Source organism: Melospiza melodia, chromosome 3 (genome assembly GCF_035770615.1).
Source record: "Melospiza melodia melodia isolate bMelMel2 chromosome 3, bMelMel2.pri, whole genome shotgun sequence".
Lineage (NCBI taxonomy): Eukaryota > Metazoa > Chordata > Aves > Passeriformes > Passerellidae > Melospiza > Melospiza melodia.
The window spans coordinates 66,991,924-67,009,965 of NC_086196.1; the positions used below are offsets into that span (position 1 = coordinate 66,991,924).

The 18,042-nt window shown below is 34.9% G+C and overlaps 1 protein-coding gene across 4 annotated transcripts in view; it reads right to left on the reverse strand.

Annotated features, from left to right (window-relative positions):
• Positions 1-18,042, reverse strand: part of MTA3 (metastasis associated 1 family member 3) — a 153,698-nt gene that overhangs the window by 107,605 nt on the left and 28,051 nt on the right. For all 4 annotated transcript variants that reach the window (XM_063152092.1, XM_063152093.1, XM_063152091.1 and 1 more), the window contains exons 5-6: positions 8,631-8,694; positions 7,490-7,607 (exon numbers count right to left, since the gene is read on the reverse strand). In XM_063152092.1, the coding sequence (XP_063008162.1) occupies positions 7,490-7,607; positions 8,631-8,694 (182 nt within the window). The remainder of the gene's footprint in view (positions 1-7,489; positions 7,608-8,630; positions 8,695-18,042) is intronic.

Sequence of the window (18,042 nt, forward strand, 5' to 3'; positions counted from 1 at the left end):
ACTTTCAAATTCAGCAGTGGTTCAGATCATAAATGGGAGAATTATGTATCACGAAGTAACAGAACAGATCCCTCCCCATAAGATTACAGTTGAGTTTCACCATTCTAAGGTATATTTTTATCAATTAAATAAAAGAAAAAAAAAATTGATTATATGGGAAGCATTTATAGAATCAGAAAACACAATACACCAAGTCTAAGCAATTCTGAACTTTCATAATATTAAAAGTCCAAACAGATTGCAAATGAGTTTCTGATCCGCCTCTTTACCTGTAATCATGTTTAAACTTTAAATCCTGAAATTCCAATATTCCCAAACATTAAAAGGCTTGGACTGAGTTTAATAGTTTCCATTTGGTATGTTTGGTGTATTAAAAACAACATACTCTTACAATGGAGTTTCGGTAAAAAGAACAGAAACAGTGAAAACTTTAGAAACCACCCTTAAAGGAATTAAGTCATTCTTTTTGAAACAGAAGCATTTTAGAAACGTTTAAGTTTCTCTGTATGCCATCTAAAATTTGCAGCTTAAATTTGCCCAACTGCTCCCCTTCTTCCTATTAAGAATTAATTAATTGAACTGCATTAATTCTAAAATGCCTTGGCTTCAAAGATTAAATCAGCCGCACAGCAAATGCTATTTCTAGGCACTCTTTGGGTATTTTCAGGTGTGCAAGAGGGACTCCAGCACTTAGTTTACAATTTTATTTACTAGAAGAAAAAAAATGCTTTGAACAGACCATTTTTGCTACAGGGTGCTTCTTCCTCCATTTCAGAGACCCTAATTCCCCTCCTGCATGTCTTAGCAGGGGGTACTCCTCTTCCTCGCCCACTCCACACTCTTTGTATTGCTTCAAACGGCCAGAGAGAACCCAATTGTGTCAGATCCCCGCTCCATAAGGAATTCCCTAAGGTCTCCATTCAAACCCAGATGCAGGAGATAAGCAGCACCGGGCTGGCAACGGGACTGCAGCCGGGAGGGGACCATTAGCATGAGAGTCTGAGATCACCCCTGCAGGCTATGAAAACAGCAACTCGCAAACAGCCCGGAACTGGGCACTCAACTAGGACCAGCAGCCAGTTCCCAGATAAACCCTTACACCACAATCATACTTGTCAACGCCTTGCTGCTTGGTTCCTGCCGCACACTTCCGCACAGAAACTGAGAACTCGTTTCCCAAATCAAGGCTGACCCCTCCTGCACCCACGCCCCATGTCCCTCTCTGACGCGGCTCCGTCGTGCCCAGGCAGGGAAGGCAGCAAACACTGCCAGCAGACGCTTCCCTGTTGGAGCCCGAGCTGCTGAGAATTTTTAACTTTCTGCACTAACGGTGACCCCCAAGAAAACACTACATTTAACCTGAAGTCATAGAGAAAGTTTCCAAAGTTGAATGATAAAACTGAGATTATGAGTGCGTAGTTTGAATAGAAGTGTCTAATATCACATAGTAAAAAAAGAGTTTAAAGTTTTAAAATATAGTAATCTATATAAAACAAGATAGAAGTTTTAAAGCAGAAGCTAATCCTCCTTTACCTTTTTTACTTTCTTCATGAGCTTAAGTAGTATTGTATAATTTTAAAAATCCACATTACAAGTCACAGTTTTAAATTAAAAATAATTTAAGTATGTCCTCTTAATTAAACAATTTATCCTTAAAAAAACCTTATAAAAAGAGAGCTACAACTCCATTTTATAATTTATTAATAAAACACTATACAACTCATAATTATAAGACTACAATAGAAATAAAAACTATAAACACCTAATTCCAAACAAAAATACCATCTCATACATTTAATCCGAACCTTAACAGAAAAAAAAAAAAAAAAAAACAAAGAAAAAGCCAGAACACACACACCAAACAAAAAATCCACACTTAGTGGTGGATTGGCGTATAACAATTACTAAAAAAAATAACCAAACTCAAAATAAAATTTAAAAAATCATAGTTAAATAATCTGTTTATTTTACTAAACCTCCCACCATTATAAAAAAAAAAAAAACTTTTAAAAAGAAACACTTGCCCTGCTCAGATAACCATGCATGCGGCTGGCTGTGGATGCTGCCCAGGGGAACACCAGACCCCAGTAATGGCTGACACCCCCTCCCTGCCTGTCAGCACCACAGGACTTTATCACAGAGCTGCTTCTCTCAGCCTCTTCATTCCCAAATAAATTTCCTATACTTATGGAGAACAATTATACACTACGTACAGCAACGATCTACTTGAGTTTGGACAAGAATCCTCTCCAGATTTCTACAGGATTTTAGGAATACAACACCTACCAATCGAGATACATGAGCTCAAACCAAGTTGTGTTATACCTAGGGTGTGAAGAAGGGAATGGGAGCTAAAGAAAAAATGTGGGAAACTAAGCACAGTGAAGGCTCACAGTCATGCTAGCCAAATCAATCAAAATTGCAACCAAGACACAGTGGTCAACAGGCTTTTTATGAAGAAAAATCCTGAAGTAATAAAAAAGGATCATAGAGGTTCATGAGGAAGCTCAAGATGACAGCCTACTGGATTTCTAATAGGCTTTAAACAAATTTTAAGAAAACTAGCAAACCCCAAGTGACAAGATTTCCTGTAGGAAGAAACAGCTGATGGTTTGATTCACATAGTCCTTCCTCACTGCTGGGCTGGTTTTTTGAAATTCCTGATTTCAACACTTAAACATCTTACATTGCCTAGCACCACACTGTTCTACTACATCCTGGTAAACAAAATCAAATGCAGCAACAGAAAATTTATTTTGATAAATCACTTTTTTAATAAAAACATAGGAAACTTATTCCAAATTGTAATAATTTTCTCAAAAATACAATTGTTTGGTTGGGATATTTTTTGTCAGAGAATTACTACAGACAGTTTCACAAAACTTACATATCATGCTTATAATGCAGTCATGATAAATTTTTTTGTTAGATTTGTTTAGAAAATATCCTTTGCTTTGTAAGTTTTAATAGAGATTTGACAAACAGAAGACCTTTTTTTGACTTGGTTGCAGCCTTTCCACTTGATTCACAACACCATGAATGAATGAAAGGAAGCATTACTTAAGAAATTACTGATTTGGCCAACGAGGTTACTGTAAACAATTGGCTTCCTTTTTTGCAACATGACTTCAATTGTGTTTGTTTAGCTAAGCTGCCATGCATTTTATTTTGTGTGAATCCATTTAAATTGTGTGACAGCTGCAGTTAGGCCTATGATGGCATGCATGAGGCAGAAAGAGCAGCGCAGGCATGTGACAGGAAAAACAATGCATTAGAAGCACCCCTACAGAACAAAAAAATTTCCCGTTTCCCCCATTCTTAAGCATTATCCTACTTCATATAAACTGTATCCTTAATGCCATGCTAGCACTTTTTCCCTCTCATTCTCTGCTTTTTTAGCCAACCATGTAAAACAAACTGTCACTGCATCAGTTATTGCACTGCATGAGACACTGGTTGAAATGCCAGAATTTTAAAAACATTTGGATTTTAAAGCTGTGAGACAAGATTCAATGTTATATAAAAGTCTACCAAGAATCTAAACCAGTTTGCCTGAGTGTATTCTCCCTGCACACAAAACATGACTAAATAAAATTTGCTAGTTAAAGGTGACAAAAATTTGATCATATTCAGAACAATTTATTAAAGTGTGCCTTGTAACCAAGTAACAAAAATAATAAAGACTTGCCTATACCAACGCTGTAGAGGGTTTTGTTCTGCTTGCTTAGGGCTTTAAGCTTTGCTTATTGAAGTTACTAGTCACAGATTTTACAGGTTGTTGATCAAATACTGTAGGTGAGTGCACCACACAGCAGCTTCTGGCCATCACACGCAGAGAACCAGATACCTCGCTGCTGTACTGAGGGGCAGGGATGCTCCACAGAAACAAGCCACTCCTTGCCCAAATTCATGCTCTTGATTCTCAGAGATAAACCTTTTTATTCCTGCTCTGCACAGAGGAGAGGAATGTTACCCCACACTGGAAAGAGATGTGAAACAAGCTGCGACATTCACAGGATAAGCCACTGGAGAAGGTGGTGTTCAAACAAAGAAAGGACATTCTTCAGTACCCTGCTAGCCAGAATTTCAGTCAATGCTGTACAACAGTCTCCTCTCTATCAGCATATTTAAAGCAACAAAAAAGACTCAAAATCTCCAAACTAGAGTATAGACAGACTGTAACACTTGGCACTGGGGGGACAAAAGACTTCACACAACCATAAAATCATTCAAATCTGACAACTTTTACTCCCAAGTTTTACTCCCAAGAATGGTGTCAACAAAAGTCAGAAGAGACTGTGGAAAGAAATCTGCTCTGGTCTTTCTCCAAAGTTACAGTCTTTACTAAATGTGTGATCTAAATGATTTAGCTACATCATTACAAACAAAAGTGGCATGGATTTACAAGGCTTATGCATTTTCAACCAAATTTAAACTTTTTTTACATTTGTTTACTGCGATTGTGAAAGGATTTATGATTTAACATATCCTAAAGTGGAAAAACAGACAACAGCTGAATCTGGAAGACTTTATCAAGCATCTTGATTTTAATAAACCTTTCAGTCTTTTGAAAGTAAATGCTCTTTTTGTTTCAAAAATTAAAGAGCAATATAAATTTATCCAATACACCTCTGGGGCAGGGAGAAGTAGGTATGCTGCATTATCCAAAGTTGGACCTAATCACCTGGGTTTGCAGTACATTTTACTCAAGGATGCAAAAATGGCATCATCAATGCAAGGAAAAAAAAAAAATCTGTTCCTACAAAAATCACAAATAGTTGTCCAATAGGCACAAAAAAAAAAAAAAATCAAAACAAACACAGCATAGTCTATTTAGATAAAACATAAGTTATCACAATATGGAGAAAGTACAAGCAATTTGAATTTTTAATCTACTAGAATTCATCACTGGATTTACAACAAATTAATTTCATGTTTGTAGAATTTCTTTTTACTTTTCAGTCATGTTGTGACTGGCCTTCTGAAAGCTAATCTAAACCGTCTTTAGTCATTTGAATTGGATTTATATACCAGTAACTTTGAAAATAAAACAACTGATGGTGTGTCAATCTTGGATTTGTTTATCTTTTTGTTTGTTTGGGGGATTTTCTGTGAATATAAAATATGCCCACCATCCACCTTCAAAGAGGTATTCTTCCTTTAGCTTAAAGAACAAGTTTTATGTGTGAACAAATTCAGAAATGCTTTTTATTTGATATCATCTAAGAATACTATTATTAGATGATATAAACTCTGATTTTTCTCAACTGACAAGATGTTACCTAAACTCTCTCTTTTAAGTTCAGGTGACGGCTCTACACTTCTAAAGAGTTACCCATTAGAACATAACAATTTGGAGATAGAGATCACTAGGCTGAAAAATGTACATAAAGACAAAAAATCTTTACAGAAGCCCATAGTTTCCAAATATAACTTTTCTAATCTATTAATTTTAAACATTGTTTAGATTTTTTTTTTTATGAAAGAAAAGGCTTGACAGTGAATGGATTAACTTCCAGGCCATCAGCTTATATAAAGACACAGCAACAGCTGAATCATCTTTTGTTTTTACTCCTAGGTCAGAGGGCTATGGAAACATTTAGAATAAAATCAATCCAAACTACCATAATTTAGATATTTTGATCCTCCCAAAACCGAGCTCTTTTTCCCACCAGCCACTTGAAATAGGTGCAGATTAATCCAACCCAGCTGCTCTAGAGCTCCACGTACCAACAGAACCTTGGTTTGTGGGCAGCCTCGTGCTTCTCTCTCTGATGGATTTATCATTTCCTACTGAAGGCAGCAAGAAGACTGCACCACTAATTCCATTTTGGGAGTTAGTGGGGTGTGAGGAAAAGAAGACAGTAACACACAATGAAATCCTATTTTCATGATGTACAAGAGAGATTATCTACTCATTTTAACTAAACCAAGGACTTAACTCAAAACGTTAAGCTCCAGAAGAACTGGGTAACTTCAGTTTAAATGAATATGGACTTTAAATTTAGAAAAAAAATCAAATAAGTAAAATTTGAACAGGAAAAAAAATTGCTTTATATTTAATATTCACTGTTTCATAATTAACCTCCATCTTTAGAAATTTAAGTAAGAAGAATTCAGAAGAAAAATACTTCCTGCCCGGCAGACAACCCTAGCTTATCCTAAAAACCCTACAGTTCTACCAGGTACTTGGGAATCAGATCAGAACTTCCCAGTTGCCTCTCACACACATTGAGACAGCCATTTTCACATGAGCCCTCTGGCAAGCTTTCCTCCTGAGCATATGAACATCTACAGGACTATTTTTTCCCTATGGCAGGTACATTTCACAGCAAGAATAGCAGTGGGTCATAATCTATTCATAAACCTGTTCTGAAACAAGTCTGTACATTTGATAAACAAACCTGAAGTGACTTCCTATAGTCTATTTCTGGTTATTAAATGAAAAATCAGAATAATAATGCAGGTGATCTATTAAATAGCATTCGTTGTAAAATAATCAGCCACTTGCCAGAAATCAAATTATTCTTGTTTCATACATTTATTAAATAAGGTCTGTAGAAATTAGAAATAATAGGGAGGTTTGTTCAAATAAAAGTATAGCGGCAAAAAAAAAGTAGATCATGATGAATAGAAAATACAACATCTAAGGTTACAAATATATCTATTTGGGGCATTCAGAACTCCTTGGACTTACTGCAAGTCATGCTCTTTTCACATAATCCTTTCTTTTTAAAGAAGAAATACCATGACTCTTGAAAGCAGTATCTAAATCTAGATACTTCCAAAGAAACATTTTTCTTTTTTTAAAATTTAATTAGCAAATATGGTTGTAAACATGACAAGACACAGTTACTCATGCTTCTTAAATGTGATCCAAATCAAATAATTATTTTACTTGAAATTTTGTTTAAAATAATACTTCTAAGTAGCAAAAGAGGCATAGGTAGTTGTGCTAGGTTATAAATAAATAAAATAAAATTTAAAAAAACATCAGTGATTTTAAAGCTATGCCAAGGCTAGAAAGAGTTGTTTCAACCCTGCTACAAAAGAGAAAAGATGCTTTAAAAAAGGCAGTATTTTGAAATAGGAAGACACAAATACCTGAATTCTCTATGCATTGTCTGCTTTAAAAGGGAAAGAAGAAATATCTTTTCCACTTGTTTTACTACAGTGTCAATATTTTATAGATGGGTTGGTCCTTAACATCTTTTCTCAATGCAGCCTATATTAAATAACTAACCAGAGCATATAATTAAATAAACAAATATAAAATGCCTATGCACAGACTGGAAATTAACATATTTTCAACAGCTATTCAAGTATCCTTTCTTTCTCCATAATATCTACTGGTGTTCATAAATTTTCTCAGACCTACCATCTTACTTTGTCTGCCTCTGTGCATTAGCTTAGTTCAGAAAGTCAGCATGAGCAATAAGGCAATATGACAACTTTTATTTTTTTCATTACTCAGAGATCAAGTATTTACCTTCCACAAGCATGTCTGGCACATCTGCTTGATATCTAGGCCCCACTCTGATTTCTCCCTTGTCTGCTAAAAGTGTTTTCAATGATGGATCATACACCAGTGAATAAAAAAAGGTATCCTAAAAAAAAAGGAGACATGTTTGCAACAGTATAATAATTTTTAAAATTAGGTTTGCAAATTTGTAACAGCTTCCATTTGGAAATTTGCATGCTTGACAATACACAGGTTTGGTACATAAATCTTCATTCTATATAATACAGATGTTTGATGAATGCTTTTAAAAGGATTATTAAGACTTCTCTCATTGTTAGGACTTACTTCAGAACAGAGCAATAATGAAAAGATCCATACACAAAAATATATCAATGGATTTGAAGAGAATTGATGTTAAATGCTTACTGAATTTAACAAGTTTGCACTCATAGGTATCTCAACCATACTGACTTTCCATTATAAATTAATCTCAAAACAAATATAACACTCTTTGTAAACCCTTCTCAGCCACTAAAACTGCATCGACAAATGTGGTATAGTCACATAAGCATAGGCCAAGTCCTGCTTTTAAAAATATTTTTACTGATTATCAGTGGTTTGGTGTAGAAATTTAAAAATAAAGACATGCTAAGTTCAGTTAGAAAACATTGTCTTCCTGATGTTATATTAAGACACTCCAAAGAAAAATATGTTTATTTTAAAGGTATTTTGCAATCTTTCAAATTCTTGGGGAATTTTCTTCCTCTCTGGTAAAGCGAAGCATCCTCAGTATCTTCCAGAGGGTGACCAGGAGATACTTTCCATACGATAAAAGGAAAAAATAAGGAGGAAAAAAAAGCACCATGTGATTTCCTCCTTCAGTATCTGCTACAGAAAAACATCTCTATATTTTCAACTGTAAGATGCCATATTAATTATTTCAAATTAATTTTCTAAATACAAACAGATTCATAATAAACCTATCATTTAAGTGTGTCAATTAAATTTTTATCAAATAATATTGTTTAAATCAGTGTTGTGAACAACATAATTTTTTTAACATATCGTCCAAGGTGTGATTTTCAAAGTATTGTTTGCCCATTTGTTAAAAATACAGAAAGAGAAATAAACTTATCCTAATATTTACTTGAACAGAAATCACAATTACCTCTTTCTCCAGGTATGACAGCACAGATTCTGTCTCATTCAGAAGTGCAACGCTGCATTTTCCCCTACACAAACATAAGCAACAATAGTTACTTTGTAAAAAGTTCAAATTTCAAGTAGTTACTTACAAGAAAACAATCTAGATATATTTTAAACTTCCACACTCCACACTAAAAATAGAAAAACATTAAAATATTTAAAAATTAACATTGCCATACTTTATTAATACCAAAATTAATATAAAAGCAACAAAACAAATGGCTGTACTGAACTAAGCATTCAAATACATTGGAATTCCATCAAACTGGGAAATAATTTCAGTAATGGAAAGGCAAAAGAAAAGAAGAGGTACAGTGGCAAACAATAAATGCACACACAATTAACAAAAAGGCCTGGATTATAGAAACATCACCTCCAAGTGATTTATCTCCAGTAAGTTCAGTGTATTATTTGAAAAAAAAAATAACCCAAACTGGAAAGAATATAAGGCTTTCTTTAAGGCTGTAAAAACAAAGCACTTTTCTCTTTTGAATGGAAGCATTTTTAATAATCAATCATGGAATTCTTTTAGTTTCTTCTGTGCCCACATTAAAATGCTGATGAACCACATTTCTGTGCAGGCTCCTGTTGCCCAGTAGTGGTACAGACCTGCCCACTGTAACATAAGCAGTCAATGCAATGGGACTGGGAAACCAACACCCTCCTCCCCTTCTCATCCCATCTCCCCCAGCATTGTCTTGCCTCAAATTTCTCTATCTCCAACTTCTCCACAAGTAACCTGCAGAATTATTTTCAAAAAATAATATTTTAAAGAAGCACTCATGGATATGGATGAAAAATGTTAAGTGTGCTGAATCACCTTGTTAGCAACTTGCATTTTTATGGTATAATTTACAACTCAACTACCATTTTATAGATACACATGTATGCATGCATGCACATATATATACACACATATATATGTATATGAAGATATATTTATTACCCCTTACATACAGCACCTTGCATTTCATGCACCAAAGTTTTACTCAATTTAGTTGGTACTTGCCAGGAAGTTCTTGTGGCCTTATACATCAGCTACAGGAAATAAGTCCAGAACACCCACCTCCCATCTACCCTCACAGAACAGACCAGAACACAGAGAAAGAGTACTTGTTTGCAGAGACCTTCTTGATTTTAAGATAACACCAAAATGAGTATTGTAAAGTTATTCTGTCAGGGAGAGCTGACTCTAAGCTCAACCACAGGCATTTGAAGCCAGTTGCTAATGGCTGATCATTAAGTGAACATACCCAGCTAATGTCTTATTCATTGCCACTGCACAACCTGAGAAAGGGGGGTAAGGCACAAGTTACTGTCCTGAATTTCTCCTCATTGTCATATGTCAGGAAAACCACACCACCCAAGAAAAATGGGAAGAAGAGGAAGAAAAGTCTGACCACAATACACAACAGCTGAGGAAAATTCTCCCGCAGCAGAGAAGTAGGAAACCTTCCAGACACCCGATCATGTCCTTCTTTGAAGGTTTAAGCTTTTGGCCTTGATAATTCCCGAGTGTTCACTTCCAAAAATTAATCATGTTATAGCATGAAGTCAGTTTTCCAACTTTATTTTAATATTTTATTTTGTTTTTTAGTGTAAAGAGCTAACCAGGAGTTCACCTTTCCAGTCTGGTTTTATTCCATACAGCTCCAGTGTGGCCCCTCTCTCCATTAGAGCCTGCCCTTATTTAACTTCAGTTACCACAGAGGCATTCATTGCTCCACTGCCATGGTGACTGCAAAAGTATTTTATTGACCAACCTCATCTTTGATTGCTGGTCCGCTAAGAAATTCATTTTATTTCATTAAGATCCAAGATTAGTCCCTGCAGCATGTCTTCACTCACTTCTGAGTGAGTTGTTATTTGATGCTAAATTTCTTCATACAGCACTTTAACCATCTAATGGCTGGAGTCACACAGAGGGAACATTTTGTATGCATACATGACCTCTTGCATGGACTTGTGTCTCAATATAGACAGCACTAGAACTACAGTAGACACTAAAATAAAAAAAACAACAACAAAACTCACGTTTGAAAACAGATAAATTACAGAAGTCTTTCTACTTTTAATTCTCTATTTCAGTTACCCATTACTGTAATCTAGAAACCTGCAATACCTAAGTGATTTAGAATCTTGACCAAATCGATAAAAGCCTACTGTTTATATAACTCTTCCTCTCCTCTCCCATCAGAGGAAAAGCTTCTCTGTATAGTTGCAAGAGCTCAGCTGGACTGAACCAAGCATCTAGTTCATTGCAGCATGAACACTGGGCACTCCTCAATCATGGATGCTAAGGTGAGAACTTAAGTCAATATTGATTTGTAGTAATATGCACCTTAATATTCTCCACTGCACTTTTCACCCATTCTTCAATATTAATAATCAAACACCCTGGAGAAAAATTTAATGTCATTTAAACCACATTACAAGGCAACTTGGGATTAAGATTTTTAAGGGTTGTATCTGAGAAACCCTTAGTTTCTTTGGATTTAAAAATATTTTCCTCCTTACAGTGTTCTGGAGCATTATTCCTTAATGTTTTTAAATTAGGATAATTGAGAAATATAGAGCTATATCAAATAAAACATCAATATAACAGCACACAGTCTGACTCTTCCAAACTAGACAAAGAAAGGGGGAGCTAGCTACCTACAAAAATAAATGAGAGTGTATGCTGCATTTAGCAGATTATAAAATCAGTTACACACTAAAATAAAATTATACTCTATTTTTTCAGAAATCCCACTGTCTTTACATTTTGAGTATTATTTACTTAATGAATGTCACACATTCATTGTTCTGTTGGAGTCTCCTGCCTAAAATGCGTCATTAAACTGAACTCGGCTAAAAATTACAAAGAATTGCCCAGTTTTAAAAAATACATAAATAAAGAGTTTTCTACTATTTTTCCATATATGAAACCTTCCTCCTCTTATGTAACTCTGATTCCCTGATTTAAGCTGTATTTCTCCAACAAGTAGCGTTCCTGGCTTAACTGGCATCATCAAGGTGAATTATTAGTTAACAGGATCAGAAGGTCTCAATATTAAGATGATTGATCTTATGTCTCCAAATGTCTGATTTTGACCTTCTTCTCAAATTAAAAATATTCAGAAAATTGGTTTTTACATCCTACAGAATTAGGCAAAATTTATCTTGTAGGAGTGTTGCGGGAAAGTTTAAACAACCTCAGCAATGCACAAATAACAGTAACCAAAAAAGTAAGTTAGCTTTTATGTCTTCATTTAAACTTGATTTTGATGAGATTAAGTTGTGCCTTCAGAATCCTTTCTGCTCTTAGATTTACTTCATATTTAAACTGGTCACAAATAAAGGGTTGTTCCATTGAGCTGACAAGAATGCCAACAAAACTTATTATATAATTAAATCAGCCAGCAACAAAAAGTAATTTAGAGGTCTTGCAGTAAAAGGAGACAATAAAACTCGCCTGTAAATATATGCTCATGGTATTGCCAGCTTCTATCATATAAACCACTTAGGATTCAATTTCTTCTTCTGTCCTGATAACCAGAGCCACAACTCATAACTTTCTTCTTTAAAGCATTAATCATGTGAAAGCTCTTTTCACATGCTACACCTTCCTTCACTCTCATTTGTTTTGTCTGCTTGTAATTTTTTTCCTGTACGTTCCAGGTGACTTCACCAGTGAGTGGACAATTTCTGATCATTTACACCCCTCTGCTAAGGGATGCCTGACAAGCTATTTTTCCACACCTACAGCCTACTTCCATACCTAAGGGAAGCCCTTCTGTTACCATACAGAAATGAGAGTCACACTCTCTCCAGAAAAAAACAAAAAACAACCAAAAAATTTTAGTTCTAAAGTGCCTTAATGATTTTGTAGGAAAGGATTTCTACAATAGCCCTAGCAGAAACCCAGAACCATACAGTCCCAAAACTAAAACTCTAACCATTGACAGCCAAAACCTCAAAACACAGAGACACTGATGAGGATTATAAGGAAATGGCAAGAAATACCAGTTATCATGGTAGATAGAAGTGTCATTGAGGGGAACATAATGACCCTTGTTTTATGGAATTATTTTTCCTGGGATGGGTGGGAGGCTGTTTGCTGTGGAACAAAGAAAAGCAGAATTAAATTCTAAGAAATAAGTGACAGTTTTGTGAGGCACTCATAGGTCAGACTGTCTTGGACGAGTCAATATGGAGTTCATGAAAATCACCACTCTGTGTGAGATGTCAGTTACCATACCAGCCCTGAAGGACAGATTTCACAGACAGTAAGCAGAGGTAAGACCTAAGAGATCTCAAAAACTAAAGATAAAAACATTCCATGTTTCAGTGAGACCCAAGAGAGGAATGAAAACCATATAGGAACTTACTTCAGACAAGAATGTGACAACAATCAGTATTTAGATGAGAGAAGGATAAGACTGACCTTAGTAATCTGGTACAATGAAGGTAAAATATGATGACAACCAGCTCAAGAGTTTAAGTTGCAAGAAAAAAGTTGTACCAAGCTTATTATACCAGACAATGTTATCAAAAGATCTCAATAAAGTCTGGTTAAACAACCTACACCAAAACACCAAATTGTCCAAAAGATCGAATGAAATGCCTTCTTGTTTGCACTGCTAGGCAATTGCTCTTTAACGAGCTTTTTCTTAAAGTAAAAAAAGGTTGGTTTTTTTTTTTACTTTACTTTTATCAAAAATATAGATTAAAACCTTTATGAAAATTTTAAAAAGCTAATGCAAACACTTATATTTTAAAACTATCAAAATTAATCAAAATCAACAGCAACTGCCTCATCATTTCAGCCTTAACTTATATACCAGTGGAAGCTTCTACAGTTCCAGTTCTGCTGCTCTTGCAGGCTATTTCTTCATGTTTTCACCAGATGAGTAAGACAGCCCATGAGATAAAAACTTTTAAAAATAGAGATTTTTTTTGGAAGAGAAAGTATGCAAAATAAAAAAAAAATTACAGAAAGAAATCACAAGAAACAAAATACCTGCAGCCTTTTAACTAGTATGAATGATAAGACAGGAAAAGGCACCTTCATGGGTTCAGTACCATGCCAACAAAATCTCCTATTGGAATGTAGATGTAGCCTGGGTGAAAATGATGCAATGCAAGAACTCTTAGAACTCATTGCTCTGGGTTCCCACCAAGTCAATGAGACTTTATATGGCTTGCTTATTCAGATACAACCTCAAGAAAAAAAAAACACATGTGCAGGCACAACCTCAGAGACTTAGAAATAACAATTATCAATTGCTCTCCAGAAAACAACAGAATTATGTTGGATAATTTTGTACAGATATATACCAATTGTATCTTGATGATCTGCATCAAGAAATGTTACTGTCTCAGTAGACATTTGGAACACAGAAGCATGAGTCACTAGCTAGACAGTCTGAGAATAAAATAACAGGAAAGAATATTAGGAAATATTATGCTGGTGAGAAACATCTGATTTGATTTTAACATATGCTGTTACTTCAATGGCAATCAGAGATTAAACTCCAATGAAGGTACATAATGAAGAGGGATAGAAAGGAGCAGGTGCAGGAGTAGAACTCCAGAGAGATCTTTCCCACATCCAGCATAAAGGGAGAAAATGGGAGAAAAGATAGCGAATTAAGGAGGAGAGAGCTACCTGAAATAACAACACTTTTTTCCCTGAACTGTCCTAAATGAGTAAGTGTTCTGAAGATTTCCAATCAAACACCCACTTTGAGCCAAGTCTTGATCCCTTACAAGCAGCCTACACTGCAATGCTGATCACCAAACCACAGAGTGGGAACTGCAGAGTCCAAAGAGCTTCTACTAATTACATGAAATTGATTCCCCAGTCACAGCAAGACAGCACTAAGAGTACTTGTGCATTTTACTTTGAAGCACGATTTAAGGGGCACAGAATGTGCTGACAGACTCATACCAATGTCTTTATAGCAAATTTCAAGTTCCCAAGACTACAAAGAGAATAACTGGGGAGCAAGCTACTGCATAACACTAAAAACAAAGAAAAATCATCATGGTGATTTAAACTTGTAATAGATCCCTAACTACAATCTTTTAAAATATTCAATCAATATCTAGAATTGACAAAAAAAAATCTGCATTGAATTGATTTATAATTAATTGGCTCAAGTCTGTCTCTGTCCATTTATAGAGCCATCTCAAACACGAGGAAGAAAACCCAAACAAAAATTTGATAGGCGACTACTACTGGGATCTGTGCCTCTGACAAAGTAATACCAATCTTCTAAAGAAAACAAGATTGTGTATCTGTGGCCAAAAGATTAATCAATTTGGTATTATCTAATTAACACACACTTGATCAAATAAAATCAAAAACAGAATGCACAGCAAACTAATTTATGCACATCTAAATGTACTAGTAAATGCCTGGCATTTAAACATGTGTATAGATCATATGGATGAATGGCTCAGGATTTTGATGCTGCATGTGGCTTTTAGTCAAAAACTTCAGAGTTTTAATTTTAATTTGAGCTAGAGTACTAATTTTGTGCACTCCAAATTGGTAAGATTTACAGACAGTCTCCTGAAGCAATCATGCCCTACTGACTTGAATTTAAAAGTAATTAAAAGGTAAATATTTTCTCAACATGGCCACAGTAAAACTATATATTTTGATATCTCAAAATAAGCATAACTGTAGATATACTTTCTGTAAACTGCATTGTTGCAAACTCAAGTGATTGATATTTTCTCTCTAGGGATTAATTCATGCTAAAAAGTAAAAGAATTGTTGCCTTTTAGCACAGCAGCAGTGATGCACATGAACTGAACAAAACTACAGGAAGCTGGTTAGGAATGATTTTCCATACATTGATTAAACCATTTAGGTTGGAGAACACCGTTAAAATCATCAAGCCCATTACAAGCTGTCCAGCTCAGAAGCAACACACATCACTCCAAACAACTGAAAGTAAAAGTTTTGCATCTTATGAAAGGCTTCTACTTTGTAATTATGTCACTACAGAGAAATATGTACTGATTTTCAGACATTTATGTGACAGTTTTCCACTGATAAATACACCTTTTCTTACACTGTTTCTAGTACTGGTTATAGACCACATATGAAAACAGGATTCTGTCCTGAACTGAATTTTTATTTCAATTAAGGTAAGAATAATTTGAATTTTACTGGAAAAGGAAAAAAGAAGAAAATAGTCAGACATGCTTCAAAAGTCCCTTTGTTAAGCAAGGTATTCTTCCCATCTGGAATGAGTTTATTTGGAGCAATCTAAATGATTAGGTAAGCACATGCCTATGGAAAACAAATTCACTCCTTATCCAGTCTGATTATGCCAGAAAATAATCAGGCTTATAAGGATCATTGTAAGCTTTTAAAAAGTAGGTAAAATTTGTATATACACTCACACACCTTATATGCAGAAGCTTCTAGTTTGCCAGGAATTCCAAAACTAGAAATCCCAAGGTAATACCACTAAATTCTAAAGTGCTCTGTCTTGAGAAGTAACACTATAAAATGACCTGCCACATCTGTCTTGAGCTTCAGAGCATTCGTTGTGTTTTGAGTTAAGGAATCCTATATTCAGAAAAAAAGGGATTTCTCTACACCTTAGTTGTATCACACAACTTTCTTTTTTGCTGTTCTTTCTTCTGCATGACCTCATCAGGACTCACAAATATTGATACTTGAAACAACTGAGTCATTTATAACACATCTAAAGAGCACCACAAGGTTACAGTTTGTAAGCATGACATATTCATATAAACTTCATGTTCTTAAGCTACTTTTTCTTCCACATCTACAAAGTGGTACCAATCAAAGTTTCTTTAGTCTACCCAAGAGCAAGGGTACCATTTGAAAACAAAAAAACCTCACCAAAATAACAAAAAATCGCCATCACCAAATAAAGAATTAAAAATTAACAAAAAACCTAACTGAAAAAAAAATTAATGCTGTGTCCTGAATTCCATTAATGTTCAGAATAATGTCAAAAGAAGGAAACCAAGATCCTTATAGACTGGTACTTCAGAAGTTTAAGTATACTTTTTTGTACATTTACACATAAAAATATCCAGACAGTTCAAATTGCTTAATAAAAATTGAAGAACTCTTCTCATGATCTGAATGTTTGGATGCTTTAACATCACATATGCACAGGCACATTCTCCCCAGTCATATTAATCAGCTTTTAATAAAACTAGCTTATGCAATCACAATTTTTAAAAGGCTCATGGAAACCTTTCTGTGATGGAACAGAAGTAATAAACCAAGCCATTACCATCTTAGGATAGTTTTGAGGGTTCTTTTCTTGGTTTTGGCTTTTGTTTGTCAGTTTTTAAAATAAATAATATGTGTAACAATATATCAGAATCAATGCTCAGAAAGTTTTTCTTCCATAGGTGCATACAAAACTTGGATTTGCTGTTCATGTCAAACAACAAATAGAATCCTCTAAAAAACCTAATAAACACTTAGTTTATCCAATTGCAGATTGAATAAACAGTCCCCATTAAAGATTAAGGTGTAAATTTACTGCAGTTGTTTGAACAAATCCCATCATAACAAACATCTATATAATGTACCGATATCCTACGTATGTAAATTAAAATGCAAGAAAAATGATATTTTCTTTTTTTTTTTTTTTTCCCTGAAGCAAGTGGAGGTTTTTATTGCTGTATAAAGCATCCCAAAAGATTCCCACCTGCTTTTATTATGACATCTGAGAATGCCTGGCTTATTTATACTTTCCAAACACTTAAAATATAATCATCATCACCTACATAAAAACTCCCCAGTCCCAAGACTGGAACACCAAATAAGCAAACAAGATATAAGCAAAGATATTGAAATGGTAAGATTAACCTTGATGTATAAATAAATTCTTCTACACCATTCATAAGAAATATTTAGCTTTAGAGCAATTACAAATTAACTTAGACAACAATGCATTTTTTACAACAATCTAAACATGTTTAATACCTATTAACACTTGAGAGCTTAAGAATGAAAAATAAATTTAAAGCTCAAAGCTCATAACCTAATGCATCTCCAACAAGATAACCACCAGCAGATTTTTATACAAGAACCCACTTTTAACACATGCTAAGTTTTATGGTGAATTTTGCAACACCGGCAGATAATTTCAACTTTTTGACACCTTTCACCATTCTTCACCCCGTAATTTTTCATGCCTTTCCAAAATGCTGCATTTGGTAATGCTCAAACCCCTGAGAGCCCAAGTAGCCAGCACTGGCTCATCAGTCCCTCTCTGGGATGCTCAGAGGAGCCACCTGCACCGACCCTGGGGACACTCCCTGTGTGACATTAATGAAGGAGAGCGGCACGGAGAGGGCGGCGGGCGGGACAGCTGTGACAAGGA